Source organism: Necator americanus, chromosome II (genome assembly GCF_031761385.1).
Source record: "Necator americanus strain Aroian chromosome II, whole genome shotgun sequence".
Classification (NCBI taxonomy): Eukaryota; Metazoa; Nematoda; class Chromadorea; order Rhabditida; family Ancylostomatidae; genus Necator; species Necator americanus.
Window position 1 is genome coordinate 14,787,104 of NC_087372.1, and position 12,690 is coordinate 14,799,793.

Consider the following 12,690-nt stretch of genomic DNA (forward strand, 5'->3'; position numbering starts at 1 on the left):
TTAATGTTCGTTAGTCACATCCAGCAGCGAATGATCATAGCCTGAGGATTCCGTTCCGTCCATATTCGGACTGCTCATTGAGTCGTCGTCTTCTTCCAGTTCATTCTCGGACTCCTCGAGGAGACTCATGATCTGGGCACGGATCTGGAAAAGGGAGGATCTCACACGAGCGTTTATGGGCTATCTGTGCCCGGCGCCAAATGGAGTCAACCGAAGAGCTGCATCTCGCGAAGACGCGTTGCGGTCACTAGGTTGAATCCGCCTGAAGCTGACTGTACGCTACAACTTACTCGTTTCCTCTTTCTTGGCTCCATCTTCTTTAAACGAACACCGATAATCCTACAGTATAAGAAATCCTCATCGTTCATCCATTCCATCACACTTTTCCCCGTCTGAAAATAAAATTCCTTCAATTTGGTTGATTTATTGAGAATAAAAATGTAAGTGTGGTGGACCCTCACATTTATGGCCTGCTTGATCATCGCCTGTTCAAGCTGCTGATACCGAGCCATGATCTGATTCTTCATAATCGAAGACGAAAGTGGTTGCGGCAGATGAACGAGTCCAACGCCACTGTCGCCTTTGTCGGATCTCCTATCGCATAACTCCCGTGAGGGTGCTTCTACGCCCTTTTCGCCATCCTCTTTTCCTTCTTCTTCAGCACCACACGCGCCTATGTTCTGCTCTTCGCGCTCATCTGAAATGGTGAACATAAAGATACCGTAGATTCAATACAATTATTATATTGAGGTTATATTAGTTATTGTGCAATTCATCGCGGAATTTTCCCAATTGAAGGATCAACTATGTTCAATCTGATTGAGTCCACCAGTAGTAGAGCAATATAGAGGACCGTAGGTGTGATTGCGTGGTGGTCTTGGTTATAAATTTCACTGTTCCGTAAACTTTTCATAATTTTCTAAGTTCATGAATTGAATTTCAATTTGAAAAAGAATAAGTTAAATGAGCTTTTCATACTTTTCATAGTAAGTTTATTCTCCTCAGGGTCAAACGAAACCTCAACCGCTGAAGGTCCCGCATACGCTCATTGTAATGCGGCAGTCGTTTCGGGCAAAATAATAATAAAAATAAATGAAATATGTAGTAATAAAATAACATGTAGCGAGAAGCGTTACAAATCCGTAAAATGAAAGTGCTCTCTTCCTTTTTTATAGGAACCTCCGTCACTCCTCGATCTCAACGGTTGGCTACTCGAAAGTGGAAGTTCTCAACTAAGGATAGGGGACGACAAGGAATGAATTTATTCTGGATGACACACCCCGGCAAAGTTGTGAGCGAACGCGTCAAGAAACAATGTCAGCACAGTGATTACGTCAGAAGTGAAAAGTAAACTACGACATATGAATTCCTGGAGTAGGGGACACACATGTGGGGTCTTTCACGCCACCGAAAGGACCACACTTCTCCCAAATCCGGTTGAGCTGGCTTATTCCAAGATATTCAGGCTCTGCTCGTTTCCATAACATTTTAGTTTAGCTTGAGGAAAACAGCATTCCCAAAATCCACCACGTACCCTCTGAAGCACTGGTCGGCACATCATTGTGAGGATCGACTCAGGAGCTGTTTTGCGGGCGCATCGCTCGGCGGTACGCGATGGCTGGCAACGATTCGCCCAGTGGAACAAAAATCATGACAATGCTTATATACAATTATACCAGTAAGCTGCCTTCTGGATATGAAAAACCGCGCGAATTTCGCATAAAGTCGAAAATTAATTTGATGAACCTGAAGCTGATATATGAATGCTCGAACATTAGTTTTTTGAAAGTAACTTTTTACTTTCAACTTAACTTTTCAAGGGTAATTTTTCAGGCACATGCAAGCCAAGAAAGAAAAGTTAACTCATTTTGAAAATTTTGTTTCTTTAGCAAATATCTTGAATTTGATGTCAGAAGTGCCAAAAAATGTCTAATTTCAAAAACGAAATCAATTTTTCCGCTAATTGTTTTATTCTGTTACATTCAATGTGAATGCCACTGTATGCCCAGGAAAACGCCTTAATCTACTTAGCACAAAAAAAAAACGGAACCTGCTTTTCGTTGATAGAAAATCGAGAAATGAATCTTGTTTAAACTGCAACATAATAATGTTTTCTTTCTCTTTGGAGGACCGCTGGAGTATATGAATAAATAAACAAATAGATAAATATTTGGGGGAAATTCTTTAGTATTTATTTCTGCATCATTTCGTGGGTGAATGTAGTTCCGATGTTAGCAAATGGATGGTACTAGAAAACGGGTTCCGTGCTTTCACCGAACACGTTTTCAAGAGGATGTTTTGGTTGTAGCTTTGTAACCGAAACAGTCTGCATCTGCAGAGGAAACCCCTTTGTTGACTGAGATTTGAAAGAAGCCATCCAAAAAATTGTTTGAACTGTACTTTTTAAGTGTTTATTTCCAGAAATGATCTCAGGTCATGCTAAAATCATTCCAGAAGAATAACAGCTCGATTTTTTTCTTGAAGAAAAAAAGAGGTTTGTGGGTACAAAGCTTAAAAAATTGATTGGAGCTAATTAGCATAAAGTATATTTATTTTATTTAATTGTTCTACTATAATTTTAAGATTAACCTCTAACACCTCAGTGCTGAAAATCCTTGAAAATGGAGTGAGTTGGTTCAAGTAAAAATACGCTACGCTCTTCCATAGTATCGCATAAAAGTATGTATCATCTACAAAACAACGACAACCTTTTTGCGAACTTGTGATCTGATGAGTTGAGGCAAGAAGGCGATCTATCACGGATGTTTCCATCAGGGAAGACGACTGACCACAATCAGCTGAAAAAAAACTTGCGGTGAGCTCGCTTTAGAAAACGCTCGCTTAAAAGTTTCGAATTTGACTAACAATCGTCCAGCTCCGTTTTCACCGAATTCAATCCGAAAACGTCAACTGAAAAACCGTCGTTACTCTCTCCATAGCCATCGCAGGCAGTCAATACTCTGAGAATTAAGGAAGGTAATCACAATAACGACAGAGAGCTGTTAAAATAATAGTAAAAATTGACAATAACAGTAGAAGTGAAGTAGTAATAATATGGTGCAACTAGTTACAGTTCTGGTACTGTATTAGTAACAAAAATCAACTACGGTATTATAGTAGCAACAAAATACAGTATTTTTGGAATCAGCGGTTCAACTGCTCTCGAATAGTATTTTCGAAGTTTAATTTCGGCCTTTCCCAAGGATTTCGACGGTTTGCAACGAACTAATTTGTCGGGAACCGACATCTGGGACAAAAGTTATTGATGGAGTCGTAACAAAACTGAAATTTCAACAGCTATCGCCCTTGAAAGTTTTTTTAACTTACAAATTATCCTTTAAGTAGGGATCGAGCCATGATAGGTGCGAAAAATAACACCATCGTACAGGAGTGACAAAATTTTGCTTGATGGCCGTTTTCAATTCCTTCCGGTATCGATCTCGGAGTTGCAACCAACGTTTCTTTGCGAAGTCACCTGAGTAGTCAAAAATAAATAAATAATAAGTAAATAATAGCACTTTCTCGTCAAGTATTTTGTTTTTTTCTTCTTTATGATTTTTTTTTTGCATTTAAACTCACAAACAAATGAATAGAATATGCTAATAGAACAATGCATAAAGAGAATATTAATATTTCTACTGCGTACAGTACCATAATATAACGAAGAAACTAGTAACTTCACACTTGTTTGGATAGGGAAACTTTTTCTACACTAAGGAAAAGGGGATTTATTAACGAAAAAATTCGTCCATAGTTTGTTTTCACTTTAACTCCCATGGTTTTTTCTTGAAAAAATTTCAAAGGGTGAATTTTCCGTGGTTGATCAATGATTGTTTGTTTTTTCATGGAAAAATAACTAAGGTTTATTATTTTTATTACAGCTATTAATTGACTTTCTAGAGCTATTCCAACATTACCAACTCCTAGAATTTCAACATGGTGGGAAAGAACCCAGAGCATTTCGTATTGCTATGAGGAACTTCTAGACGTCATTTCCCTTTTCGTTGACGATAAAGGAAAAAGAAAAGGAGACCTCAGAAGAATGCATGCACTAACCAGAGCAGTTGCTGTCGACAGCAGCAGCAATTTTCTCCCAAATTCGCATCCGTTCCATCGTGTCACCGCTTCCTCGTTTCGCGTGATTATAGAGACATGGATATTTTTTTACTTCTGCTATTAACCTGGCATTAAATGCAGGTTGAAAGGACATAGTCCTGAAAAATGCTGGGATTAAATGATAAGTAGAGGTGTTGCATGAAAAAACAATTTCGAAATGCAAGACGTGCGAAATATCAGAGTTTAGGATCGACTTGGCTTTTAGAGAGTGACGACGCCACTTGGAAGCCGGAAACGGAAACCCTCCGGCTACCGGAAACGGGTAAGCCGCCGCATACACCTTCACGTGTCGTCTAACATAATTGCTGAAACGCTGAAATCTCAAAAGCTGAATGTTTGGTTAGATTTGAGTGTCTTCAGGGGCTGCGAAGGTACGCACGTACGCAGTTCAGCCGAATTGTTGGCATATTCCATGGAAGGGTGGAAAAAATACATTTTTGAAATTACGCGCTATGACTATCTGGAATGAATCATGAAAATAATCATGAAAAGAAAAATCATTATGGAATACCAAACAGTTAGAGACGTGAAGTGCTAACAAATAATATAATCTAGATCAGCAGACAAAAAAAAATAAAGAACTCGGAAATTTTACGTCCGGCCCAACAAGAATTTCCCGAACAATAGCTTACGTTTCAATGTGCTATTGACGAACATACAGTTACCATTTGCGCGCTAGGACCGTCGAAAAACCCTGCCTTTTGGGCAGGAAGCCAAACAATAATTGCGACCAGATTGCAGCGGAGTGTATCCACTTTTTGAAGCTTTTTTCTCCTTTTTCGGAATTACTAGAAAATTTCCTTCTATAAATTATTTCGAGTAAGCAGTAAGTAAGTACAGTAAGCTATATGGATGAGGTAGGTTCACTGTTTCATTACGTTTTACCCAAGTCTCCCATAATGGAAGTATGAATGTAATGAAGCCAGCGTCAAGCATCAGACATCCATTCTTTACGTGGACGTCAGCGAAGTGTTGCTGATAGTTTCAATATTTCATTGAATAAAATATTGAAGCTGTTTTTGTGTGGAACTTTGAAGTTGGCGTGGAAAGTGGCATTTCGCCTCGAGCATTCTAAATTTACATTTTATAACTCCCGCTCAGGGTCGTTGTAGCGCAGTTGGTAAGAGCTTCGGCTGCGAGTGCACGGTCGACGGTTCAAAACCGCTATGGGGCGACCAAGTCGTTCATCGTCATCGGGATCGATAGGCTGATATCGGACTTGTCTGGAAAGGATTATAACACCGCCTTGACGCGTTGTTTGGCCCCGTATCTCATCGTAAAGGGAAGGCACCCGTTTATGAACCCCAACTATCTTATCGCATTCTAACCCACTTATCAAGCCATCTTTCAGCGTAGGTGCAGCAAAAAATAATCAAATATTACAGTAATCTAATGAAGTAGTGTAACATAGTTGATAGTGACAGTAATATTATCAGTGTAGTGGAAATACTTTCCAGATCATGGGAAATTTTCGATTTCACTGCTTTTTTTAGCTGGTAAAAAAGCTAAGCAAAACTCTGTAGAGGAAAACGCTCAGGAAAAAGGGCGGATGACAGAAGGATCGTTACGAAGTGAAGATGCAGCCATCACAGATCCTGGATAATCTCTCAGCACCTGTTCACCGTTTGGCACCTTCTTTCTTCCTGATGCTAATGACACTGCACATAATGCAGACCAACCAACCCAAGAATATTTGTCGCCCAGCCGTTACCCTTGGATCATAATTGAGAATGATTAATTAGGAGATGTTGCTGGTTCCCGGATTGTGGACCCATATTTCTAATAGAATTAAAATCTGCGAACTTTTGGTTTTTATTGATTTAATCATTATTAATTTGTTTACAATCTATTACTATTGATTTAATTTTATTTAGAAAAGGATAAGGAAACGGTAGAGAAGGCACTATATAACCCTCAAAGATAACTCTAAGGAAACAATGAAGTAACCCATTGCAATTGTATAGCAGAGTACGACAGAGGAGAAAGAACTCAAAAGGCGTTCTTTCTCCTTTTTTCTTAAAAGCATCACCCCACGAATCTGGAATGGTACGGATTTCCGGTGGAGTATTCGTATACGGGATAGTAGATTATGGAGAGGAGGGTAATTCCGTTCATTTCTTCCGGGCTGTTTTTTACGGCAATTAGGAGGAATTGGACGGAATCACACCCATCTCCTTAATCTACAATCCCGTATACGAATACTCCAATTGAAATCCGTACCACCTCAGATTCGTGGGGTGATTCCTTCAATAGCGCAATCTGAGCTTTGCTGTTCAAGATAACGTCGGTCGATTTGTGAAGAACTATCATTCCGGTTCTATATAGAATTGGAAAAACAGGGAAGAAAAAAAAGCATCTAATGGCAGCATATCTCGAAATTGACGTTAAAATCCGCCATTAACAAAGCGCAGAATTTAGAGTTTAGGTTATGAGTATGAGTTCCTCTCTCAATTCCCCCCAAACGTCCTGAAAAACGGTGCGGGAAACTTCTACCTTATAACGCACCACACCAGCTGAGGCGTCGCCCCCGTGAGCCCGTTCCCATGCTGTTTTCCAGGGTGATGAGGGGAATTGAGGGTGAACAACGCTGATATTCTTAATCTACACCACAAAACCTATATTGCCCATGAGCGACTCCCACATCGTCGTTGTATGCTGCCTTTTGAGGATAAAAAATGAAGTGTACGGTGTTGATCAATCCGTTTCGGATGCGTTCGACTTCGATTCGAAATCGTCCCAGGTTTATAAACGAGTATGCGACCCGTACAATGAATTGCGGAGGTCAATCTGTCTGTCAGACCAGTGTTTTTTCGTCTTTCCAGACTAGTCTGATAGCATTCTATCAATTCTGGTAAAAACAATAATTGGGTTCGCCTAAACCGAAGTCGATCCGACCACGGAGACGTTTCTTTGGCCTCTTAGCAATGAGCTACGCCAGCTTCAGTAACATAATTGCACGAGAGCATTTACTGATTAAAATAAACTGCGGCCATAAATAATTAGGGGGTAAAACCGGCGGTTAATTATTCTCTAGTGATCTATGGGTGTGTATTCATAAAAAAAAGAGGTTACGATGAGCATTCGATAGGCCTACCTCCGTAATGCCTGAATTTTAAGAGGTTTACAAGAATTTGAAAGTATTTTCTTCTAAAAATACATTGGTTTCTGTACTTGTTCTTTATGTGTGGGTTTAGAAGTAAAGGTTTTCCGTAATTAATTACGCTAATGAACTGAAATTAACCATCGCGGCTATTTTTCCTTTGCCTGCATGGCACTGACAGGGAAATTTCCTTCACTAAGTGCAGTGCGCCGCACAGGAAACGATGAATCTCGTCATATTTATTTCTCGTTAATGTATTTGAAGAAAGCGTCAATGAATTAGTATCGAAATGACGGAGGTACTCGCATATACGGTTGTACTTATCCGCTTCCCTATATCGATTCTGTGGGCTACTCGAAATTAAAGGATAGCGGAATAACTCGGGAGAAAGCAACTCGCTCGGCTCGAATTCAAAATCGTAAAGGTTGATGAACGCCTCCTGCAGAATGGCAGATGAGGAACCAACCAACGGGATCCAGCAGGTTAGTGCCCTTGTCTTCAGAACAAGTTTGCCATCAACTTATCAACCCCAAAGGGATGAAAATCTGCCCTCAGCCGGCTCCGATCCATTAAGCATTCAGGCATATGATCACCTTCCACCACTGTGTTACACCCGCACATTGTTAAGTAGAAATAATTCCAGAAGTTAGAAACCGAAATGAAATAAGTAAATAAACAAAATGAATGAAGTCCAATGTTTTTATGTTCTAAAATTATCAAATAAAGAACTGAAGTTCAACTTTTTAGCTTTTTGCTTATTTTTAAACCAATTTTTGATCAACTGGTAGGTCATCTTAGAATCATTCCAGAAGCTGGATAGTTGTATTTCAGTTGTAAAGTTAAAGACATCACTCCACGAATCAGAGGTGGTACGGATTTCATTTGGAGTATTCGTATACGGGATAGTAGATTATGGAGGGAGGGGTGATTCCGCCCATTTCTTCCTTATTCCCGTAAAAAACGGCCCGAAAGATACGGCTTCGGGCGTTCTGGCGCACTATTTTCTACAAGGAGTTCGACTGGAGCGCGCCAGCTTTGTGCGGCACCGCATCTTCCGGGCCGTTTTTTACGGCAATTAGGAAAAAAATGGACGGATTCACCCTCTCTCCATAGTCTCCCATCCCGTATACGAATATTCCACTTGAAGTCTGCACCACCTCAGATTCGTGGGGTGATGCCTTTAAGGGAGACGCTTGCCGCGTTTATCGCTCAGACGCTACCTGGAATTAGGTGCTTGGTCAGTCGAATTCAACTAGAAGATGATGAACTAGATGATCGGAATCAATTCACTACAACGTGTCCTAAACTAAGTGTACGCCTACGTAGGCCATTTCGGTAGAATTCACGTGAAATTGCAGAACAGATGTGAAGCGTCTCTACGCCATTCAAACCAATAAATGATACTTCACAACCCATTGACCTTAATACCCTCAAAGAAGGTCCATGAAAATCTGAACGAACACCTATAGATGACCATTAGCAAACAGATACAGTAAGAGAGTAAAAAATATTACTTTCTTCAGTAAATCACCACTTCTTATAGGTTCCGTACTTGGTTACAGAAAAATCGCTCCTACCAAGTGTCTGAATTAATAAGGCTCATCTCATGCTACTTACCGTAGCATCTCGCCGTTGAACGAAGGGAGAATCGCAGCAGAATCATGCAGCTTTCCACATTTTTGGATATTATTGCATACAAATAAGTCAAACATAAATATAAATTGATTAGTAGTAAAGTAGTTCAAAAATGAACTAGTCAAAGAGTGAATATAATATTCTGAAGAAAGAATGCTAACGCCCACTCAGGTCTGGTGGTTGCAGTGGCTCAAATTTAATTTCGGTAAAAATTCTCACAACTCTTCTTTTCCATCAAATTCGTTTGTTTTTGTCTTCATTCAATCGATCCCGTCCTATCATCAAGATGATTTTCTATTTTCTATGATCTACTGCATCCATTCTTATCCCATGTGCATTTATAAAATACAAACTCAAGAATTATCAAGTCATGTAAGGAATACATTTCCATTCCCAAAGAGGGGAGCTTTGAATACCAAAAAAAAAGAAAAAAAAGAATGGAAGTCACAATGTAGAAAAATCCGGAATATGTAGAAAAATGCAACTTTTAAGTTTATTATTTCTTACTAAACTGTTACTGTTACACTGCTACTATTTGCTCCATTTCACCCCTCTACCAGTACTAGTGGTGCATTTCTTTGCATATTTGTCTTTATGTACCTTACTTATTTATAACTACTTATATTTGCTTACTACTCACTCACTCATTTACTTACATCCACTTTATTCTATTCTATTATTGTTTTTTATTCTACTGTGAACACATCCTGAACTTCAGAGATGCATCCGCCTTTGCTGCCGTAGCTGTTAGAAATATTTGATGGAAATTTCCAGTATTTACGTTATGGTGAATTTCCACCAAAAAACATCATCAACTTCACCGATGATGTTTTTGCGCTGCAACGCACCACAACAACGCTTTGATCTCGAATCTGATACTCGTTATTTTTGCTCTGAAGAGAAAACCCCCAACAAATCAATAATGGAACACCTAAATTTTAATATCTCGTGAACTTTAATCATAGAGCTAAAATATTAATTATTGTTCACGTAAATTTGTGCTATATTCATCAAATGTTCGAAACAACGCGTGAAAACTAGATGTGGACGTTTTTCTCGGTTATTTTTTCCCTTTAAAAAAGATCTGAATTACAATTGCTAATTTGTTACTACTTATATATTAACATTAATAATATTACTTATTATTATTAAAGAATTTTTTAATATCTGCCTGCTCTTATACGCTAATCTTCTCCTAGTGTACAGACCCGAAACGAAATTCAGCCGTGAACGGCCGAAAATCGATGCTGTCCGGAAATTCTCCTGCCTTTCCTTTCCCGAAACGATGCTCAGAGATGGAGAATCGCAGCCATAATCGGCGGTAATTAGTGGAAAACCTCTCACGACGTCAGACCTTCTTAGATATGTCGAGACGAGAAGAAAAGAGGGGGAAAGAGAAGTTTCAGTGTTTTCTTAGGTGCGAGAAAGTTAATTAACGAAGAAAATACCCAAATAAAGAAAAGAACTTTTCTAGGACTGCTCTCACTTAAGCCTTCAAAGCACCTTCGAGTAAAGTCGAATGTTAAAAATAAGATAACATAAAGTTAAACTAAATAATGTAGAGGAGTCTAAATGTCCTAAGGTCCATTTTTCTCGATTTTCTTTATTTTAAAAGAAAGAATAAAACAAGGGAGAACTTTCAGTTCACTAGGAATAGAAAGATTGAGTGAGACTCACTCGAATATTTTCAAATTATCATAAATTCTGGCTTCTATGCCATTTACAGCAATTTTTGTGTTCAAAGAAAATTCTTTATCCTTTCAGGAGTGAAGAAATAAAGAAATAGTTGATTTCATACGTAGCACATGTCTGATGTGATTTGCAGGAGAATTCTTAGTACAAATTTCATCGGAGAAATCCTTAAAAAGCGCAAATTTCCTCTTCACAAAATGTCCGCCTTTTTCCACTCCTTCTGTGTGTATTTTTCGGCGCTTCGAGTGCGACTAGCGAATTATGGCCAGTGTTATCTATGCGGCGATTATTACCACGCTTTCGTGTAACCGAAAAGTCCGAGAAGAAGGATTCCAGCTACGAATTCTTTAATATTGAAGAAAACTAGTTTAATTAACAGTTAATTAGACTACTAGATGCTACATTGACAGTCCTGATAGGAGAAATAATTTCCAAGAACAAAAGGATCATTCCAGAAGTGGAGTCACAAGAAGCACGGGAGTTACGAGAATATTTGACTTTACCGAATAACGCATCGAATGCACACTGATTTCGTGGGAAAGATGCATCAGTCTTTTATTTTAACGTGAACCGAGAAGAATGTAGATAAAAAAGAAATGAGGACGGTTCGATACCAAAAATTTACTGGAACTTTCTACTGGTTTTTTCTCTGAGAACGTTGCGGAAATCTAAATGAATAATATGAAGGAGGAGATGGAAAACTTCTGTAGACGACAGAATCATTCAAAGTTATATTGTAAGGTTAGGGAAAAGAGAACAGTGATGGACTTGTGGAATGGTGGAATCAGCGGCAATGTTCACAGCGATCGATATTCCGTATAAGTCGGAAAATGCGGTGCGTGTGCTACGTCTGACCCAGGACGATTCCGGTTAGAGGCGACGGGCTGCCTATGGCTGTCCCTCCTCGTCAGCCTTACACTCTCCGCTGGTGCCGCGTCTGCGTTTCCACACCGGTCGTGTGATGGTCGCCGTCACTGCGGCTCGTTCCGGGCGCGCTCCATCCACGAACGCTATTTCTGAACGGGTTTCCGTTCTGGCCCCCCGTGTTCTGGTTACTTCCTTCAGCCGATCATGTCGTCCGGATTCGACAAGTTGGGTGGCGAGGAGAGATAATAACCGCTGGATAACAACGGGGGATTTCTGTGAGATGAAGCATCCCAGAGGCACACGATGATATGTGTAGTTATAAACAAAAGCAGGAATTCAAGTGAAACAGCGGCTAGTTCCCAAAAGCTTCACCTCGGAGTTCGCATGTACTGCAGTCAAGGATTTCAAACAGAAAAAGGGGCATGGATTTGTTTTCATAGACAGTTTCGTGTAGCTGTCAAAGAGTTCGAATAAACAGAAGAATAATCATCTTTGACCCCGTGGCCATCACGATAACAGTAATACGTGGGAATTTAGCCCTCGGGACAACTTTAGATATTTCAACGAGAATCAAGAAGTGGGATGGATTGGAATTCCAAAACGGCACGTTCATATCTGGATTTGACCGTAGAAAATTTCTACAGAAGTAAGGCATTGTATGTTCCTAGATACTCATGGAAAATGAAAGTATTTCCGATTCTATGGAGACGATAGCCTGATATTTTATGACTGTGGTATTTTGTGGTTTATGCCGCGCATTGTTTCTTCTGCTTGAAAAAGACCCAGGTTCGATAACATCGACTAAAAATTTCCTTTGGAGTTTGGCCATCGGTCCTAACAGTCTGAAAGTTTAGACACAAAAAAGAAAATCTTCCTGAATTTTCAGCTAGTTTTTTATGTTCTTCAAAATCAGCAACAGCATTTATTGATTGATATTCAAAGTATTCATGACTGTTGTTTATAAAACAATCGCTTGTGAAGTATTTTTCGCAGCGTAAATTCTGGCTGTTTCATCAAAAACACTCGTAGGCGCCCCTGCAGCTTCGAAGACACTCGATCTTCTGGATTCCACTAACAAAATCGTGGAAAAGCCACAACTTTCCCCAGAAGTCTACAGAGGGTTTGCTTGGGTTTCTAGCTGAATATTTGATAAATGCTTATTGCATTTTCTTAATCAAGATAGCGTTGTGTTTGAGAAAATATTTTTTCTGGGAATACTTGTGAGTTTCAAATCGAGGCAACCGTGGTTTTTTTCCACGGAAAAATGGATATGGAATCGA

The 12,690-nt window shown here is 39.5% G+C and overlaps 1 protein-coding gene across 1 annotated transcript; it reads right to left on the reverse strand.

Moving 5' to 3' along the window:
* On the reverse strand, positions 1–4,210 carry RB195_017874 (uncharacterized protein; the record flags this gene model as incomplete). The annotated part of the gene is made up of 7 exons (XM_013441251.2): positions 1–144; positions 291–392; positions 462–697; positions 2,709–2,798; positions 2,866–2,960; positions 3,328–3,475; positions 4,057–4,210. 7 exons carry the CDS (start codon positions 4,208–4,210, stop codon positions 1–3), a joined length of 969 nt encoding a protein of 322 aa, XP_013296705.2.
* Between the last annotated feature and the right edge of the window lie 8,480 nt (positions 4,211–12,690).